Below are 20884 nucleotides of genomic sequence, written 5' to 3'. Positions count from 1 at the left end.
GGGAAGGTAACAGCGTTCCATGCGCCTTTGGCGTCTAGTCATGCTGGCCACATGACCACGGAGATGTCCTCGGACAAGCGCTGGCTTTTCGGCTTTGAAATGGAGATGAGCACCGGCCCCTAGAGTCGGAAACGACTAGCACGCATGTGCGGGGGAACCTTTACCTTTACCTTTATAAAACCTTAGTAAGACCACACCTGGATTACTGCACCCAGTTTTGGTCACCCCAGCTTACAAGAAAGATGTTGAGATTTTGGAAGAAGTGCAGAGAAGAACACGTAAGGCCTGGAGACTAAAATATATGAAGAACAATGGCAGGAATTGGGAATGGCTAGTCTAGAGAAAATGAGGATTAGGGGTGACATGATCGCAGTGTTCCAGTATCTGAGGAGCTGCCACAAAGAGGAGGGGGTTAACTTATTTTCCAAAGCGCCTTATCAAGGCGGGACAAGAAGCCATGGATGGAAACTAATCAAAGAGAGGAGCAACCTGGAATTAAGGAGAAACGTCCTAACAGCGAGGACAATTAACCAATGGAACTGCTTGACTTCAGAAATTGTGGGTGCTTTTGTCACTTGGAGGTCTTTAAGAAGAGAGTGGACAGCCACCTTATAGACAGAGTCTCCTGCTTCAGTAGGGTTGGACTAGAAGACCTCCAGGATTCCTCCCAATTCTAATCTGATTGATTGAAGATGAAAGAGTTAATTTTCCATCCAAGACAGACGATTACTGAATGCTGTTGGATTTTCCAGTTTCCCTGTTGTCAGCTGGTTAAAATTCGGAGCCCATTGCAGCAGATCTTTTTTTTAACGTTCACTGCACTTGCAGAAGATACTATATTTAAGGATAAAGGGAGAAAAAGTGGCACATTTGGGTCACTCCCGTGGAAGAACACATATCCAAGGAGACTTATTTTTAAGAATTAACTAAAGGCAAGCACTTCACAAAAATTACCTAAAACGTATTGGTATGAACAGCGTGTCTTGGAGTGGAATGGAAGCTATGATCTGAATTAGCACCACGTTATCAAGGATAAACATCTTACCAAGTATAAACAAAGCACACCCCACTCCTTTTTAAGCACTGATTATGTTAACTAGTTTGGAAGTAAAACGTCTGCAAGAAAACTAGCGAGCTCATTGAGCACCAGGGACCCTATATAAACATATCTCATTCTTCAGTTTCAACGTGTTCCAATTCCTTCCTGTGAGTGATGTACGCTTCAGCTCAATTTGAATCAATTGCCTCAATGTATGGCGGTTATATAATAGTGCAAATGACGTTCATTGACACCAATGATGTAAATTTGGACAGAATGAGTGTTTGGCCAGAACAGATGCTCAGAACAGGTTGTTAAATCAACATTGCATAGTATGTTTTGAAATAGAAACATTAATTGTGTTAGGCATATGGTGATAGCCTACAATGTTGGGTTGAAAATATATTAACCATGATATTGTGACTTTAAGACGTTAATTGGCCAATGGGTGTGTAAGTGTTCTCATGGCCATAAGAGGGAGCTAGGAACGTAGCTTCTCTCTCTCTCTGAATTCTCTGCTCTCTCTACTAGTGCTGTTTTGCTGTACTGTTGGTTTACTACTGTGATAAACCTACACAACTGTGTTTTGACCTCTGGACCGGTAAGAAGACTTTGTATTTGGAATACTCCTTGGACTGTTACTATTGTGTATGACCTGGACTGTTTATTTTTGACTGTGCATTTTTGTTTTTACACCACCTTAAAGTAAAATACTTTTTGTTTTCACAACTCAGTGTACTCTTGTGGTTACTGTGTGACTCTTACTGCTCTCAGTACTCTTCCTTGTCTGTGGAACTCCTTGGTAGCACAAGGAGACCTCTGCACAACGATTCCTAACAAATTGCAGGCATGAATATAATTTTATGTTTATTTGCCCTTTCCCTTGCTCCAGTCCTTATAATCCTCTTCCCCATCTTACATTTAGATCAGGGGTCTTCACGCTTGGCTCTTTTATGACTTGTGGACTTCATGCCTGGCTGAGGAATTTTGGGAGTTGAAGTCCACAAGTCATAAAAGGGCCAAGTTTGAAGACCCCTGATTTAAATTGTTACACCGCTTACATTACTTATATTATTTCCTCTATTAGAAAGAAATACCCTAAGTAGCCACATAATGTAAATAGCTAATGGTATCATCCCATACGAAAATCTGAATATGCAGACTTTTACTCATTTTTTTTTAAAGTAGGGAACCAGTAAACCAGGGGGCCCCAATCCCCAGTCCATGGACCGGTACTGGGCTGCGGCATGCCAGCACAAACAAGCAAAGCCCCATCTGCGGGATGCAGGCAGCACATAAAACCACGCACCCTCCGGTCCGCGGAAAAACCCCTCTCCATGTAACCGGTCCCTGGTGCCCAAAAGGTTGGGGACCTCTGGAGTAGACTACTTGTGATGCACAAATGCTAAATCCTCTTCAGAGGTGCATAGGCACCTCTTCAGAGTACATGTAGCCCTCGACGTACGACCACAACGGAGGCCAAACTTCTTGTCACCAAGCGAGCAATTTGTTAAATGAATTTCATCCCATATTACGACCTGTCTTGCCAATGTTGTTAAGTGAATCACTGCAGTTGTTAAATTAGTAACACAGTTGTTAAGTGAACCTGGCTCCCCCCACCCACTGACTTTGCTCGTCAGAAGGTCGTAGAAGGTTCCAGGACACTGCAACAGTCATAAATATGAGTCAGTTGCCAACGGTCTGAATTTTGATCACATGACCATGGGGATGCTGCAAGGGTCGTAAGGGTGAAAAATGGTCATAAGTCACTTTTTTCCCCCCAGCGCCGTTGTAACTTTGAACGCTCACTAAATGAACTGTTGTAAGTCGAGGACTATCTGTACCTGATTGGTTTTTATAGATCTCTAGTTCTTAAACTGCACACATCGGGGATAATGCATGAATTCACACATGCATTTTCTACCTGAGTTGCAACTCCGTTTTACTCAGATCCCATTGCTTGCCCTCATCACACACGTTCAACCTCCCCACTGTTATTTCCTCCCTCCAAAATTTTTCTTGGCACCATCTCTGTGCTCTTCGTTGGATGTCAACTCTTCTTGCCGCTCTCTCGGTTTCCAATTTCACTCCTTATTTAAAATTCTGTTTTGAATTAAGGGATTTATTTCACAAGGCAACAGGCTGAGCAATCTGTTCGGTTTGCTTCACGTCACACCGATAGCTGGTAGAGGCATAAATGGAAGGGAACTGGTGGGCACTTTTTATTACAATGTGCTGCAGTCATGAGCAAAGCAATTTCTGCAAATGTGTGGGGAAAGAACGTGTTGGACAAAACTTCACGCCAATTGGAATAAATCTATTTCTTACAACTGGTCAGCTTCCACATGGGTGGACTTCAGCTTCCAGGGTTCTCCGCAATGGCCATGTTGGCTGGGGAATTCTTGGAATTACAGCCCATACAGTGGGCAGTTCCTTAGGTCAAAGGAGGCTGCTTTAGAGAATGCATAGTTATTGATTTTAGATTTATACCACTACCCAACTCCGGATGGCACTCGTGGTAGTTTAAAGCAATAAAACTGCAATTAAAGTAACATTTCCTATTTAAATAACATTAGATGTAATAAATATTGGATTGGAGTAAATGTTCTGCATATCTCTTGGTCCAGGATGCATCACTGGAGATGGAGATGGCGATGGAGATATAACAGAGTTGGAAGGGACCTTGGAGGTCATCTAGTCCAACCCCCTGCTCAAGCAGGAGACAATATGGCCATTTCAGACAAGTGGCTGTCCAGTCTCCTCTTAAAAGCCTCCACAGATGATGCAGCTACAATTTCCTTTCCTTTCTTTCTTTCCCGCCCTTTCTTCACCCCTTTTTTTGTTTTCTATTGTTGTCCCCTACTATTTGCTTTTGTATATTCACATTTTATGTTACAAATGAATAAAACTAACAACAACAACAAAAAGATGAAGCAGCAGCAATCTCTGAAGCCAAGCCGTTCCACTGGTTAACTGTTCTCACTGTCAGGAAGTTTCTCCTCAATTCCAGGTTGCTTCTCTCCTTGATTACTTTCCATCCATTGTTTCTTGTCCTGCCTTCAGGTGCTTTGGAAAATAGGTTGAACCCCCCCCCCCTTTCTTTGTGGCAGCCCCTCAAATACTGGAATAGTGCTATGTCACCCCTAGTCTTTCTTTTCTCTAGGCTGGCCATACCCAATTCCTGCAATGGTTCTTCATATTTTTTCGTCTCCAGGCTAATCAATCCCTAATCATCTTAATTGCTCCTCTCTGCACTTCTTCCAAAGTCTCAACTTCTTCTTATAGTGTGGTGACCAAAACTGGATGTAGTATTCCAGATGTAAGATATATATAGACAGAGATAGAGAGATAGAGATAGGGGTGTGTGTGTGTGTGTGTGTGTGTGTGTCTGTTGTTGATCATCTCAACTTGACATATCGAATCAAGTCAAGACTTCTGGATCCAGACAGACAGGCAGGCACTAGCTACTCAACCAAACATTGTGTTAATAGATAAGGACCACAGACATTTGGTCCAAGGTCACCCTGTTGGCTTTGCGCCTAAGGTGGGACTAGAACTCACAGTCTATGGTGGATTCAGGTGCTGAGGGAGGAGGGAGGCGCTCTTTCCCAAGTTGCTAAGAGGCAGATCAGCCTTGAATCCTTGGTTTGCAGAAAGAGGCTCAAAAGAGATCCTCCCTAATCCTTCACGGGATCTATCTGACAATTATGCAGAGTGTGCTTTAGTCTGGCAATATGGGTGACCAGCAATAAAGAAACTATATATTCAATTTTACAGCTATAAGATTGTTGGACGAGCAGGTACAAAAACAGCCAGGGAAGTGACTGAAGCCTGGGAAACGGTCCCCTCGTCAGTCAACAGGAGTGCTGATTTGCCACCAGCCTATCAAGTACTCAGAAGGCGAGGGCAGCACAAGCAAACGACAGCTAACGACTTAAAAGCCAGCCATCAGCACACCCCCCCAATCAACAGGTAAAAAGCCACACACAACCAGGCACCATATAAATATCACACACAGAACAGCCCAAAGCACACACTGTGCTAGAGAGAAGTTCCCTGAAGATGCCCCCCAGCATGAGTCCAAAAACTCAGAAGACAAAACCCCTGGTTTGGGTGGCCCACCCAGATTGGATCCTGCAACATCTGGGGACACGTATGTTCGTCTTCGTTCGTAATAAACTATTCTGACCGCTTGTCGCTCGTGGTTCCTTGCTCCTGACATGGTCTCCTGGTTTCTAGCTTGGGGCCTTAACTACTATACCAAACTGCTTCTTTCTTACATTGATTATATTGCAATTGAATTTACTTATCAGTCCGGATCTAATGGGATCATAGGGCTTCATTTGAGCCTCAGGCAGAAACATCTCAGCTAAGATCAAGGCTAGGTATAGTTTGATCAGCTTTAACTATCTTTCCTCTTGCATATTTTTCTATCTCCACATCCTTTCCAATCCAGTCTGTTCTGACCAAACCAGAAATTGTCAGCATTTAATACATTTATTGACCATAGTCCTCGACTTACAACAGTTTGTTTAGTGGACGTTCGCAGGTACAACGGCACTGGGAAAAGTGACTGATGACCATTTTTCACACTTAAAATGACCGTTGCAGCATCCCCATGATCACGTGACCAAAATTTGGTTCGTTTGGAAACGAACCAAAGAGAGAAGCAACCTGGAACTAAGGAGAAACTTCCTGACATTTAGAACAATTAACCGGTGGAACAACCTGCCTCCAGAAGCTGTGGATGCTCCAACACTGGAAGTTTTTAAGAAGAGCGTAGACAGCCATTTATCTGAAATGGTATAGGGTTTCCTGCCTGAGTAGGGGGTTAGACCAGATGACCTCCAAGGTCCCTTCCAACATTATTGTTGTTGTCGTTGTCATTATCATTGTCATGTTATTGTTATTGTTATCATCACCATCATCATTATCATTATTATTAAATCCAGACGCTCGGCAACTGACTAATATTTATGACAATTGCAGTGCCCCACAGTCATGTGATCCCCTTTTGCGACCTTCTGACAGGCAAAGTCAATGGGGAGGTCAGATTCGCTTAACAGTGCAGTAATTCCCTTAACAACTGTGGCAAGAAATGTTGTAAAATGGGGCAAAAAAAATCGCTTAATCGCTTAGCAACAGAAATTAGCTCAATTGTGGTCGTAAGTCAAGAACTACTTGTGCTCATGTGAAGTCTATAGTACTCCAAGAATTAACCTGCCATATTATGGGTGTGTGTGAAAGCCCTAATAAGCAGGCATATACATAGAATGAAGGCTACTGCTAAGCTTGTAAGCCGCCCTGAGTCTTCGGAGAAGGGCGGGATATAAATGGAATTAAAATTAAAAATAAAAAATTATGACAGTATATAATTTGTTTGATAGTTTGTCCAGTTTCTTTTCCCCTTTTCCTACTCTTCATCCGGGGAAGGGGTCTCTCTTTGTGATGTATATTTGCTAAATTAATTAATTTGTATTACCACATTGTGAAATTAGCAATCGAGTCGTGTGCGATTATGCATTTTGTTCGTTTGCCTGCAGCTATTTAAAAAGGTTTAACGATCGGTATAATCAAAGCAGTTAATTTAATAGAAGACAGTATTTCCCAGTTCTCAGAACCTCTGATAGATTCATTCACAGATTTGTGATGACAATGGAAAACAGCATATGATAGACTGCATTCTAGAAAGATCCATTTTGTAATGTGTTGCTAAGGATCAAAATGTTTACTGGGAGATCCGTGCAAATATGTTCATCTATTAAATATATGCACATTTTTGATCGATGCTTGCCTGCGGCAAGGAAAACAATGAGGAAAAATTGTCAGGTTAACTCAGTTAATGTTTTGCATGCTGTAACTCTTATGGAGAGATGCAGTTTGGTGTAGTGGTTAAAGCACAAGGATGGAAGACGGGAAGCCATGAATTCTAAGCCTACCTTAGACACAATGCCAATGGAGTAACCTTAGGCCAGTCATTCTCTCTGAGCCCTAGGAAGAAGGCAATGGCCATTATTAGAATCTCACCAAGAAAACGGTAAAGGTCTAATTAAATATGAGCCAGCAGTGTGCTGCAGCTGCCAAAAAAGCCAACACAGTGTTAGGCTGCATTAACAGAGGAATAGAATCAAAATCATGTGAAGTGTTAATACCATTTTACAATGCTTTGGCAAGGCCACACTTGCAATACTGCATCCAGTTTTGGTCACCACAATGTAAAAAAAGATGTTGAGACTCTAGAAAGAGTACAGAGAAGAGCAACAGAGGTGATTAAGGAACGGTTGCTGGAATTGGGTATGTATAGTTTAATGAAGAGAAGGACTAGGGGTGACATGATAGCAGAGTTCCAATATCTCAGGGGCTGCCCCAAAGAAGAGGGAGTCAAGCTATTCTCCAAAGCGCCTGAAGGCAGGACAAGAAGCAACGGATGGAAACTAACCAAAGAGAGAAGCAACCTAGAACTAAGGAGAAACTTCCTGACAGTTAGAACAACTAACCAGTGGAACAACCTGCCTCCAGAGGTGGTGAATGCTCCAACACTGGAGGTTTTTAAGAAGAGACTGGACAGCCATTTGTCTGAAATGGTATAGGGCTTCCTGCCTGAGCATGGGGTTGGACTAGATGACCTCCAAGGTCCCTTCCAACTTTATTATTATTATTATTATTATTATTATTATTATTATTATTATTATTATTATTATTATTATTATTATTATTATTATTATTATTAACCCAGAAGTCACCCCTGACTCAAATGCACCCCTTCCCCAAATCAGCCCCCCAAACCAACAAACAAAAAACTCCTGCAGTGCAAGCGTGCAAATGTGTTGCAGCTTGAAATAAAAGAAAAGCGAAAAGTTTACTTTCTAAGCTTGGTTGTTTGCTTGTAGATGTTTTATTACCCAGCTGGGTAATATCATCAGTGCTAGGAGGGCGTGGAGTTTTCCCTCTTTTTATGTGAGTTGTCCTTTTTATGTGAGTGTTGTAAAAATTGTTAGAGTATATGAAATGACTGTCAAAATGTCCAAATGGTAAGTATGGCTGGCGCTTGGATCGAGTCTTGGTCAGAGATTGAGGTTTTATGGCAACTTTTTAGTTTGGAATTGGGGTGGAATGGATTTCCCTTACTACAGGTTATATTCAACTTATAACCTTTCATTTAGTGACCGTTCAAAGTTACAACAGCCCTGAAAAATATAGGGTCCTCGACTTATGACCACAATGGAGCCCAGAATTTCTGTTCCTAAGCGAGACAGTTGCCCTAGTGGTTTAGTGAATCCCTGCAGTTGTTCAGTTAGTAACACGGTTGTTAAGTGAATCTGGCTTCCCCATTGACTTTGCTTATCAGAGGGTCGCAAAAGGGGATCACATGACCCCAGGACACCACGACCGTCATAAATATGAGTCGGTTGCCAAGCCTCCGAATTTGGATGATGTGACCATGGGGAATGCTGCAACGGTCGTAAGTGTGAAAAACGGTCGTAAGTCACTTTTTCAGTGTTGCACTAAATAAATGGTTGTAAGTTGAGGACAATCTGTAGTGAGGTTTTTGGGGGGGGGATGGTGGAAACGATCGTGATTCTTCTGGAACTGAAACTTTGCCTGACCAAGTAGACTTTGTACCTCCGTAGAGCTTTTTAATTAGAAAGGGAGCAATAAAACTTGAAAATTTGCCTCTGTGTTTGAGTCTCTTGACCGACCAAGAATAACAAGTAGCTATTGAATCGCTCTCTGACCTTAATTTGACAGGGTTAACTCCATGGAAGATGGTTTCCTTTGGTTCCAGGTGGTATTTTGGTATTTGGGGCTTCAGATATTTGTTTTGACATTGGTTTGACAGACGTTTCACTGGCACAAGTTTGTAAAATGGCCACACAAAGAAAAGCAGCCATTGAATGGATCCACGTGTTTAGGTTGTTTGATTTTGGCTTAGTGTGAAGCACGAACCCAGCTACTGTAATTAACTATGATTTATAGCTTTTTATGTTACAGGGGGCGTGACCTCCGATGATTCCTAGAATGCTAAGCAGGGACTGTGGGGGATATCTTGAGAACTAGAGGCTTGTAGGGCAGGAATTTCAAACCAAAGTAACTACCAATTAACAGTCTTGATGAGACTCATCAATCCATCAATGACCCAAACCAAAGCGATATGTCACCGAGGGACTGATTGATTGAATGTCATCAAGACTGTTAACTCTTAAGGGACTATGTGGGTCAATTCTTTCCAGCATAAACTGGTTTCATTTGGGCCTTTCGGATTTCTCAATGGGGCATTGATTGCTGCTGTGATTTGCTCCGTCCACCTTGTGCTTTTCTCTTTCCTTCAATTTCTCCACGTATTTACAAGTAATCCTCGAGTTACAATCACAGCCGAGATGAGAATTTCCATTGCTAAGCAAGACAGTTGTTAAGGGAGTCACGCCAAATATTATGAGCTTTTTTTTTGGCCAGGTTTGTTAAGTGGATCACTGCAGTTAAGTGACTCATGGGGTTGCTAAGTGAATCTGGCTTCCTCTGTTGACGTCACTTGTTGGAGGCCAGCTGGGAAGGTTGCAAGTGGCCATCACATGACTCCAGGATGCTACAATTGTCGTAAAAACACACATTATATAATAACAATAACAATAACAATAACAATAATAATTCTGGATAGTGGACGTGGCAGTGCCTGCAGACAGCAGAATAGACGAGAAAGAACTGGAGAAGGTGACAAAATACAAAGACCTACAAATAGAAATAGAAAGACTGTGGCAAAGGCAAGCAAGGGTAGTACCAATAGTAATAGGCGCCTTGGGTGCAATCCCAAAACAACTGGAGCACCACTTGGACACCATCAACAGCATTGACAAATTCACCATTAGTCAATTGCAAAAGGCGGCCTTACTAGGAACTGCTTCCATCCTGCGACGATATGTGTAATACCATCAAACATCCACATCTGCCTATCCCAGGTCCTTGGTAAGGACTCGATAGGTATGATGATGATAATGATGATGATGATGATGATAGTAGTAGTAGTAGTAGTAATAGTAGTAATAGGCACCTTGGGTGCAATCCCAAAACAACGGGAGCACCACTTGAACACCATCAACGGCATTGACAAATTCGCCATTAGTCAATTGCAAAAGGCAGCCTTACTAGGAAGTGCTTCCATCCTGCGACGATATGTGTAATACCATCAAACATCCACATCTGCCTATCCCAGGTCCTTGGTAAGCACTTGATAGGTAGACAAAAAAGCCAAATCCAGTCTGAACATCTGGCTGACTGTGCGATGATTAATAATAATAATAATAATAATAATAATAATAATAATAATAATAATAATAATAATAATAATAATAATAATAATAATAATAATAATAGTAGTAGTAGTAGTAGTAGTAGTAGTAGAGCAGCAGCAGCAGTAGCAGTAGCAGCAGCAGTAGTAGTAGTAGTAGTAGTAGTTGGAGAGGACCTTGGAGGTCATCTAGTCCAGGGGTCCCCAACCTGTGGGCTGCAGCCCAGTAGTGGGACGCAGCTTGCTGGCCACTGGGCTATAACCCCTCACTTGCGCTAGTGTCGTGGGGCACAAAAACAGGACTTCATGCCACAGGGTGCAAAAACGGGCTGCTGCTGCACCTCGGGGTGTGAAAATGGGACGCCGCCATGCCACGGGGCACAAAACAGGGTGCCGCTGCATCATGGGATGCAAAAACAGGCCACCGCCATGCTGCAAGTCACAAAAATGGATGCCACTGCACCATGGGGTGCAAAAATGGGGCACTGCCATGCCATGGGGCACAAAAACGGGGCGCCGTTGTGCTGCAAATACATGCCGTCGCCATGCCGTGGGGCGCAAAAACAATGTGCTGCACCACGCAAGAATGGGACAGGGCTAGTGAGTATCACGCAGGCACTAGCCCTGCCCCATTTGTGGCACGTGCGTGCTTGCGGGCCGATGCGCACACGTGCGCTCAAACGCATGTGAAATGCTTCCCCCTCCCTTTTCCTCTGGTCTGCCAACTGACAAAGGTTGGTGACCTCTGATCTAGTCCAACCCCCTGCCCAGGCAGGAAACCCTGTAGGATTTCAGACAAATAGCTGTCCAGTCTCTTCTTAAAAACATCCAGTGTTTTTGCTGGTGGTTAAGTGTCCAAATTTTGATCAATGATTGTGCGGATGCTGTGATGCTTGTAAGTGCGAGTTATGGTTGTAAGTTACTTCTTTTGAGTGCCGCTGTCACTTCGAACAGTCTCTAAACAAATGGCTGTAAGTCGAGGACTACCTGTACTGACTTCTCAAGGGAACAGGATCTCCACGTTCTTAAGCCAACTACAGGTAGTCCTCGACTTACAACAGTTCATTTAGTGACCGTTCAAAGTAACAACGGCAGTGAAAAAAGTGAGTTATGACCATTTTTCACCCTTAACAGCCATTGCAGCATCCTCGTGGTCATGTGACCAAACTTCAGAGGCTCGGCAACTGGCATGTATTTATGACGGTTGGAGTGCCCTGGGGTCATGTGATCCCCTTTTGCGACCTTCTGACCAGCAAAGAAAATGGGGAAGCCAGATTCACTTCACAACCGTGTTATTCACTTCACAGCTGCGGTGATTCACTTAACAACTGTGCCAAGAAAGGTCGTAAAATGGAGCAAAATGCACTTGTCTCACTTTGCAACAATAATTTTGGGCTCAGTTGTGGTCGTAAGTCGAAGACTACCTTTACCATCTTGGGAACTGAGGAGAAAATCTTCCCTGCTACTTAGCAGGGTTGACTCAGCCCTTCTGAGGTTAGTAAAATGAGGACCCAGATTGTTGGGGGCAACATGCTGACTCTGTAAACTGCTTAGAGAGGGCTCTAAAGCACTGTGAAGCGCTTTGTAAGTCTGCTATTGCTCTTTCTTTCTTTCTTTCTTTCTTTCTTTCTTTCTTTCTTTCTTTCTTTCTTTCTTTCTTTCTTTCTTTCTTTCTTTCTTTCTTTCTTTCTTTCCTTCCTTCCTTCCTTCCTTCCTTCCTTCCTTCCTTCCTTCCTTCCTTCCTTCCTTCCTTCCTTCCTGTGGCACAGTGGTTGAAATGCAGTATTGCAGGCTAACTCACTGCTCACTGCCAGGGGTTCGATCCTGACCGGCTCACGGTTGACTCAGCCTTCCAGCCTTCCAGGATCGGTAAAATGAGGATCCAGATTGTTGGGGGCAATGTGCTGACTCTGTAAACTGCTTAGAGAGGGCTGTAAAGCACTATGAAGTGATATATAAGTCTGCTATTGCTCTTTCTTTCTTTCTTTCTTTCTTTCTTTCTTTCTTTCTTTCTTTCTTTCTTTCTTTCTTTCTTTCTTTCTTTCTCTCTCTCTCTCTCTCTCTCTCTCTCTCTCTCTCTCCTTCCTTCCTTCCTTCCTTCCTTCCTTCCTTCCTTCCTTCCTTCCTTCCTTCCTTCCTTCCTGTGGCACAGTGGTTGAAATGCAGTATTGCAGGCTAACTCACTGCTCACTGCCAGGAGTTCGATCCTGACCAGCTCACGGTTGACTCAGCCTTCCAGCCTTCCACGGTCGGTAAAATGAGGACCCAGATTGTTGGGGGTAAAGATGCTGACTCTGTAAACCGCTTAGAGAGGGCTGTAAAGCACTATGAAGTGAGATATAAGTCTGCTATTGCTCTTTCTTTCTTTCTTTCTTTCTTTCTTTCTTTCTTTCTTTCTTTCTTTCTTTCTTTCTTTCTTTCTTTCTTTCTTTCTTTCTTTCTTTCTTTCTTTCTTTCTTTCTTTCTTTCTTTCTTTCTTTCTTTCTTTCTTTCTCTCTCTCTCTCTCTCTCTCTCTCTCCCTCCCTCCCTCCCTCCTTCCTTCCTTCCTTCCTCCCTCCCTCCCTCCCTCCCTCCCTCCCTTCCTGTGGCACAGTGGTTGAAATGCAGTATTGCAGGCTAACTCACTGCTCACTGCCAGGAGTTCGATCCTGACCGGCTCACGGTTGACTCAGCCTTCCAGCCTTCCAGGGTCGGTAAAATGAGGACTCAGGCAATTGGGGGCAACATGCTGACTCTGTAAACCGCTTAGAGAGGGCTTTAAAGCACTGTGAAGTGGTATAGATGTTTAAATGCTATTGCTTACTCATGCTAGATCCAGGCTCTAGGTTTGATTAGTTATAAAACTTTCATCGGATTCATCATAAGATGTGATGCCCAGAAAGCCGTATTACTGTTATCTCAACATTTTTTTAAAAAAAAATTATCCATGTTCAGACCTTGTGTAACAAAGCCAAAATATATTCAGACAGTGTCTACAGTTCCTTCAAGGTGAGCAAAGAATTGAACAGGGTTGTTCCCTTAAGTGCATGAAGATTATAAGAGGGTTAAAACCTGGGCTGATTCAAAACGTGGGCGTTCTGGATTCAGAAGATACTGTTCCTTTTCTGTGAAAGGTTTTGAAAATATATTGTCAGCCCATCCGGATGTTTTATGAGCTGTAAAATGCATAATGCTCTGAATTACCGTCTGCAAATGGCATGATGAGACTGAAAAATTTGTAATTCTTTTATTGCAATCACCGAGATGAAATACATTTCGCCGCTTTATTCATGTATGTCAAAATATCGGTCGAACTTGAGAAAATGGTGATAATTTCTTCAAACGATTACGGAGATGGACACTTTATGATTCAAAGGCGGGGCGGGGGAAGTGGGAGAAGAGGCCCCATAAATATAGATTGGGGAGCAGTATTTTAAATTTGTATTCAGCAAATTTAAGGCAACAAGGATGTGTACATGGCCCCTAACTTCCATTAACGCTTACCAGACACCTGGGTGAACGTTACAGTCCTTTAAACTAAATCTTTCGTAAGACCACACCTGGAATACTGCGTCCAGTTTTGGTCTCCACGTTACAGAACAGATGTTGAGACTTTGGGGGGGAAAAAGTGCAAAGAAGAGCAACCAAGATGATTAAAAGCCTGGAGACTAAAACATACGAAGAATGGCTGCAGGACTTGGTTATGGCCAGTCTACAGAAAAGAAGGACCAGGGGTGACATAATAACAGCCAGGGCTTTTTTTCTCATAGAACGCCGAGAACGGAGTTCCAGCACCTTTTTTGGATGGAACCTTGTAGGGTAGGCAAGGCGGGTTGTATGACATGTGTGAGTTCCGGCACCTTTTTCTTTTACAAAAAAGCACTGATAACAGCATTCTGGTATTTGAGGGGCTGCCACAAAGAAGAGAGGGGGTCAACTTATTCTCCAAAGCACCAGAGGGCAGGACAAGAAACAATGGATGGGAACCAATCAAGGAGAGAAGCAACCTGGAATTAAGGAGAAACTTCCTAACAGTGAGGACAATTAAGCATTGGTACAGTTTGTCTTCAGACGTTGTGGGTGCTACACTAAGAAATTCCTTTGGACTATTCCTCAGATTTCCCTGTTCCTATGTTCTTGATAAGGGACGCAGTGGCTCAGTGGGTTAGGACGCCGAGCTTGTCGATCAGAAGGTCGGCAGTTTGGCGGGTCGAATCCCGAGTGCCGCGTAACAGAGCGCCTGTTACTCGTCCCAGCTTCTGCCAACCTAGCAGTTCGAAAGCACGTAAAAATGCAAGTAGAAAAATAGGGACCACTCCGGTGGGAAGGTAACAGCGCTCCGTGCGCCTTTGGCCTCTAGTCATGCCGGCCACATGACCACGGAGACGTCCTCGGACAAGCGCTGGCTCTTCGGCTTTGAAACGGAGATGAGCACCAGCCCCTAGAGTCGGAAATGACTAGCACGCATGTGCGGGGGAAACTTTACCTTTACTATGTTCTTGATGCTAGTTTTATAATGTTTTCCCCTTATATTTTTGTTTACATTTAATTTCAGTTGGGTTTATTGCAATTCCCATTTTTGCTGGCTGGTAATAGGATCTCATAAATAGCTCTCTTCCCCCTGTGTCATGGGGTTAATTCCTCCCTTCGCTGTGCCAATGATTAAATACCATATTTTATTTATTGGGTGCTGGAACCATGAACTGTGCACTAGCCTAAGATTCAGTAATTAAAAAGCAGGAGAAACTTGGTAATTCTGATTAGAGAGCTATCTGAGAACACAGCTGTACTACAGTATGTCATCGACAACTGAAAATGTATTTTAGCAGTGATTGGGTGTGAAAGGGAGACTGTTGAAATAACTTTTAGGTTTCACAGTTACATGAGGTAAGAGAAGGGTTACCATGGACATGATTGCAGTCTTCCAATATCCCAGGGGCTGATTCACACTTATGACGGTGGCAGTGTTCCAGAGGTCATGTGATCCACTTTTGTGACCTTCTTATAAGCAAAGTCAGTGGAGGGAAGCCAAATTCACTTAACAACCCTGTTACTAATTGAACAAATACAGCGATTCACTTAACAGCCGTGGCAAGAAAGCTCGTAAAATGGGACAAACTTCACTTAACACAAAGGTCTCATTCAGCGACAGAAATTTTGGGCTCAGTTGTGGTTGTTAGTTGAGGACTCTGTGTATTCTTTCAAATTTTTACAGGGAACCTCCCCCCCTTTTTATCATCTGTTTTAAATGTTTCGCTTAGCAACAGGAATTTTGGGCTCAATGGTCGTAAGTCGAGGACTTCCTGTAAAGAAAAAAAAATCAGCATCAATACCAGGGCAGAGATTTCCCTGAAATGTTACTAGAAAATATAACATATTCCTTACATTAAATCGAATCAAATCAAATCAAATGATGTTCAGATATATCCTGGTGGGTCACCCAATTCTGTTCCTCTGTTTCTGTCATCCATTTTTTTTTGGTTGGGTGACTGTAAAATAAAATTGTATTGATTTCCTTTCTTTTAAAAGGTAAAGGTAAAGGTTCCCCCACACATGCGTGCTAGTCGTTTCCGACTCTAGGGGCCGGCGTTCATCTCCGTTTCAAAGCCGAAGAGCTAGCGTTTGTCCGAGGACGTCTCCGTGGTCATGTGGCCGGCATGACTAGACGCCAAAGGCGCACAGAACGCTGTTACCTTCCCACCGGAGTGGTCCCTATTTTTCTACTTGAATTTTTTACGTGCTTTCGAACTGCTAGGTTGGCAGAAGCTGGGATGAGTAACAGGCGCTCACTCTGTTACGCGGCACTCGGGATTCGACCCGCCAAACTGCCGACCATCTGATCGACAAGCTCAGCGTCCTAACCCACTGAGCATATAGTGCACGTATATTCTTTTAGCTTATACATTCATTTTTATTTGTTTCATTCTGTGTCTGACTGCAGGCCTTATGGCCGTAATAAAAATTTGATTTGATTTAACGTGTAGGTTTACTACTCGAAAGCCCATCCAACTGAATTTTCGAAACAAGGACAACTGTTTTCCAAGGATGGCTGTTAACACTACAGGCAGTGCAGTAAATGGAATTATTCCCAGGAAATGCCATATTGTGGTTGTTTTATAGTAATGCATTGAATAAACAGTTTGCATTATGTATCCTTGCAAGATGGTTATTGGTTGAAAGAGGGCAAAGAAATATTCTCCAAAGCCGCTGAAGCCAGGAAAAGAAGCAACGGATGGAAACTAATCCAGGAGAGAAGCAACCTGGAATTAAGGAGAAACTTCCTGACAATTAATCAGTGGAATGGCTTGCCAACAATAGTTGTGGGTGCTTCGTCCCTGGAGGATTTTTAGGAGAGACTGGGCAACCATTTGTCTGCTTGAGAAGGGGGGGGGGTGGACTAGAAGACCTCCAAGGTCCCTTCCATCTCTGTTATTCTGTTAGGAATAATTTAATCTGTTATTACTAATTGAATTCCGTTTAGCAGAATTAAAAAGGGAACATCATTTTCTGGGAAAAGTGAATCTGGTTGTTGGGAAAAGTGTTTGGTGGATACTCTTTGACAGGCATCTGTTCTTCTTTTCTAGATGGCAGTTTCAGATCCGTCTGACAAATCGCAGGCACGGGAATATCGGGAGAAGGGGAAACCAGCTCACGATCACTGTTCCACAGAGAACATTGCAAAGGTAAGCTGATGGGGGAAATTTTATTTTTATACTATTTATGTAAGCTATTTATGCAGCGGGGCTTCTTGCTACTCGGTGTCTGACAAGAAACTAAAAGCAGAAAAGAGAATAACTCTATTTTTTTAAAAACAAACAAACACAGAATCATAGTCAATCAATACATCAGGGGCCAAAGGTCGAAATAGATTACTTCCAACTTTCCATCAATATGAAGCGGCAATTAACAAACCAGTCACGTAACGGGGCTGACCGAACAGCCCAGCCCAAATGTCTGAGACAATTTATAATTTCTTTCTTTGATTATGCAGGCAGTCCTCAACTTACGACCACAATTGAGCCCCCAGACTTCTGTTGCTAAGTGAAACATTTGTTCAGTGAGTTTTGCCCCATTTTACAACCTTTCTTGCCACAGTTGTTAAGTGAATCACTGCAGTTGTAAAATTAGTAACACCGTTGTTAAGTGAACCCGGCTTCCCCATTAATTTGGCTTGTCAGAAGGTCACAAAAGGGGATCACGCCACCCCGGGAGACTGCAGCCGTCATAAATGTGAGTCAGTTAACAAGCAGCTGAATTCCGATCACGTAACCGTGGCGGATGCCGCCACGCTTGTAACTATGAGAAGCAGTCATACGGTAAGTCACTTTTTTCAGGGGTGCTGTAACTTTGAGAAGTCATTAAATGAACGGTCGTAAGTTGAGGACTACCTGCATTAGGTAGTCTTCTTTCCTCTCTTATATCTTAGGTTATTTCTCCCCTAGCAATTCGTAGGATCTTTTTGAGTCATGCAACCGTTTTTGTGCCGATGTTACAATAATGAATATGGAGAATTCTAAACCACTTCAGGAGTGGCTGGTTGATCAGAGGGACCTGCAGAGAGAAGGGGATTGTTGTTGTTAGTTGCGAAGTCGTGTCCAACCCATTGCGACCCCATGGACAACGTTCCTCCAGGCCTTCCTGTCCTCTACCATCTTCTGGAGTCCATTTAGGCTCACGCCTCCTGCTTCAGTGACTCCATCCAGCCACCTCATTCTCTGTCGTCCCCTTCTTCTCTTGTCCTCAACCTTTCCCAGCATTAGGCTCTTCTCCAGTGAGTCCTTCCTTCTCATAAGTGAATTAGGGAATGGCAATTGATGAGAGGAGAGATGCTTATCTGCCCCCCCATCCATTTTTCCACTGGTGGGATTCAAACAGGTGAACAACCGGTTCTCTGTGTGGATGCCACTTCCGGAAGTCCATTCTGGGCCTGGGGAACCAAAAATTAGCTACCAGTTCTGCCGAAGTGGTGCGAACTGGCTGAGTCCCACCACTGCATTTTCCCCTTAATACAGAGGTCCCCAACCTTTTGGGCACCAGGGACCGGTTCCGTGGAGAGAGGTTTTCCCAAGGAGCGGAGGGTGCGTGGTTTTGTGTGCTGCCTCCATCCCACGGATGGGTCTTTGCTTGTTTGTGCAGACTAGTTGCTGGCATGCCGCGGCCCAGTACTGGTCTGTGGACCGGGGGTTGGGGACCCCTGCCTTAATATATATATATATATATCCACAATATAAACTGAAGGAATAGTGAAGGGGAGAATATACAGACTTGTCTCATTCCTTTGTACACAGTGGAGCCAGTTTGTTACTGTATGCCCTATTCTGCCCAGGTTGTGTCTTCCTGACCCGCACCGAGGCTTTGTGTGAGGAGAAGATACATTCTCAGTGGAAGGGTAGAAATGGACCGGCTTTGAGATCCTGGTGGCTCTCTGAGCTTGGATGCTTTCTTGCAGATGTTTCATTGCCCTGCTCAATAACCCCCTCAGAACTGATGATGCTGCCCACTTGGGTAATGAAACATCTATGAGATGATGTTACCTAGTTGGGTAATGCAACGTCTGCAAGAAAATAACCAAGTTCAGAGGGCACCAAGAACCTGGCAGTTCCAACCTGAGCTACAAATCTTCTCTTTCTCTTTTCCTCTCTCTCCTCTCCCATCTCTCCTCCCTTCTCTCTTCCCCTCCCCTCCTTTCCCCTCCCCTCCTCTCTTCTCTCCCCCTCCCCTCCTTTCCCCCCTCCCCTCCTTTCTTCTCCTTTCCCCTCCCCTCTTCTTCCCCCCTTCTCTTCTCTCCCCTCCCCTCCCCTCTCCCCTCCTCTCTTCTCCTTTCCCCTCCCCTCCCCTCTCCTCTCCCCTCCTTTTTTCTCCTTTTCCCCCCTCCCCTCTTCTCTTCTCTCACCCTCCCCTCCTTTCCCCCTCTCCCCTCCTTTCTTCTCCTTTCCCCTCCCCTCCCCTCTTCTCTTTTCCCCTCCTCTTCTCTCCCCTCCCCTCCCCTCTCCCCTCCTTTCTTCTCCTTTCCCCCCTTTCCCCTCCTTTTTTTTCTCCTTTCCCCTCCCCTCCTCCTTTCCCCTCCCCTCCTCTCTTCTCTCCCCCTCCCCTCCTTTCCCCCCTCTCCCCTCCTTTCTCCTTCTCCTTCTCCTTCTCCTTAATATGCTTTGAGTTAGCACTTTCCTTGGAGGTGAACACAGGATGAGGTCCTGAATTGCTTGTATTGGACGCATAAATAATCAGTGACTTTCTCAAGGCAAAAACTAATGTATGGACAGTATCATTTTGCGGTTGTTTTTTCTCTTTAGAACTCTGTTTGCCTCTATTAGCAAATAATGGGCAGTTTCCAGATAAGTGGACAAGAGGACAGAATGCTCAGGGAGGCGTAATTACTTTTATATTGACATAGTAATGACCATTGTAACTGTGTACATCTCAGCAGTGAAGGTGAATGGACGGATAGGTTAATAACACTATTTCTTATTGTCATGGTTCTTCTGTAATAAAGACTAGTTTTCTAGCCAGGGTGAAGTTAAAAACTAAAGTTTTCCATTAATGTAACATGTGGTATTTTTATGGCTTTAGACTTGGCTAAAAGAAAATTATCTCAGTTCTTTCTTAAGTGCTGCAAATGAGTTTTGAATTTCTGGTCTTTTTCTTCCTCTTCTTGGCTCCTTTCAGAATAAAAGAAAAATATGATGGATATTTTAATATCCATAAAAAGAATATTTAAGTCAAAAGGGAAGAAAATAGAAGCTGGTGGGTTGAAATGCTTATAGATCATCTCAAGGTCATCTAGAATCAAATAGAATAGAATAGAATAGAATAGAATAGAATAGAATAGAATAGAATAGAATAGAATAGAATAGAATAGAATAGAATAGAATAGAGCTGGAAGGGACCTTGGAGATCTTCTAGTCCAGCCCCCTGCTCAAGCAGGAGAACCTATACCTTCTCAGACAGGTGACTGTCCAGTCTCTTCTTAAAAATCTCCAGTGATGGAGTGCCCACAATTTCTGGAGGCCAGCTGTTCCACTGGTTGATTGTCCTCACTGTCAGGAAGTTTCTCCTTAATTCCAGGTTGCTTCTCTCCTTGACCAGCTTCCAATCACTGTTTCTCGTCCTGCCCTCTGGTGCTCTGGTGAACAACCTGGCCCCCTCTTCCTTGTGGCAGCCCCTCAGATACTGTAACGCTGCTATCATTTCTTCTTTTCTTTAGACTAGCCAAACCCAAGTTCTGCAGCCGTTCTTCGTATGTTTTAGTCTCTAGGCCTTTGATCATCTTAGTTGCTCTTCTCTGAATTTTTCCCGAACTGTCAACATGTTTTTTTGTGTGTGATATGGTGACCAAAATTATTATCTTTGCTTTAAAATCAACACTATGGAAAATGCAAATTATTTGTGCAAAGAATATTACTGCGTGATGAAATCTCTGGCAACACTTCAACATCAGTTACAAAAACATTAGCCTACTTCAGCTACTCCAGAAATGGTATGTCTGGTTAGAGTTGGTTAGTGTCAGGATAGGAAACCACCAGCAAATCCATAGTTGTTAGACTAGGTTGGGAAATAAAGAAAAAAAAATCAGATGAAACAATGA

At 43.4% G+C, this 20884-nt stretch overlaps 1 protein-coding gene across 1 annotated transcript in view; it reads left to right on the top strand.

Annotated features, from left to right (window-relative positions):
• Positions 1–20884, top strand: part of DLG2 (discs large MAGUK scaffold protein 2) — a gene marked incomplete at both ends in the record, with an annotated part of 1167883 nt that overhangs the window by 142401 nt on the left and 1004598 nt on the right. The window contains one exon of the mRNA XM_081327813.1: positions 16887–16985. Coding sequence (XP_081183939.1) covers positions 16887–16985 — 99 coding nt within the window. The remainder of the gene's footprint in view (positions 1–16886; positions 16986–20884) is intronic.

This window comes from Vipera berus (assembly GCF_964194415.1).
Source record: "Vipera berus genome assembly, chromosome: 4".
NCBI classification, from domain to species: domain Eukaryota; kingdom Metazoa; phylum Chordata; class Lepidosauria; order Squamata; family Viperidae; genus Vipera; species Vipera berus.
The sequence above is the reverse complement of the archived record's forward strand: the minus strand, read 5'-3'. Positions and strand labels throughout refer to the sequence as shown.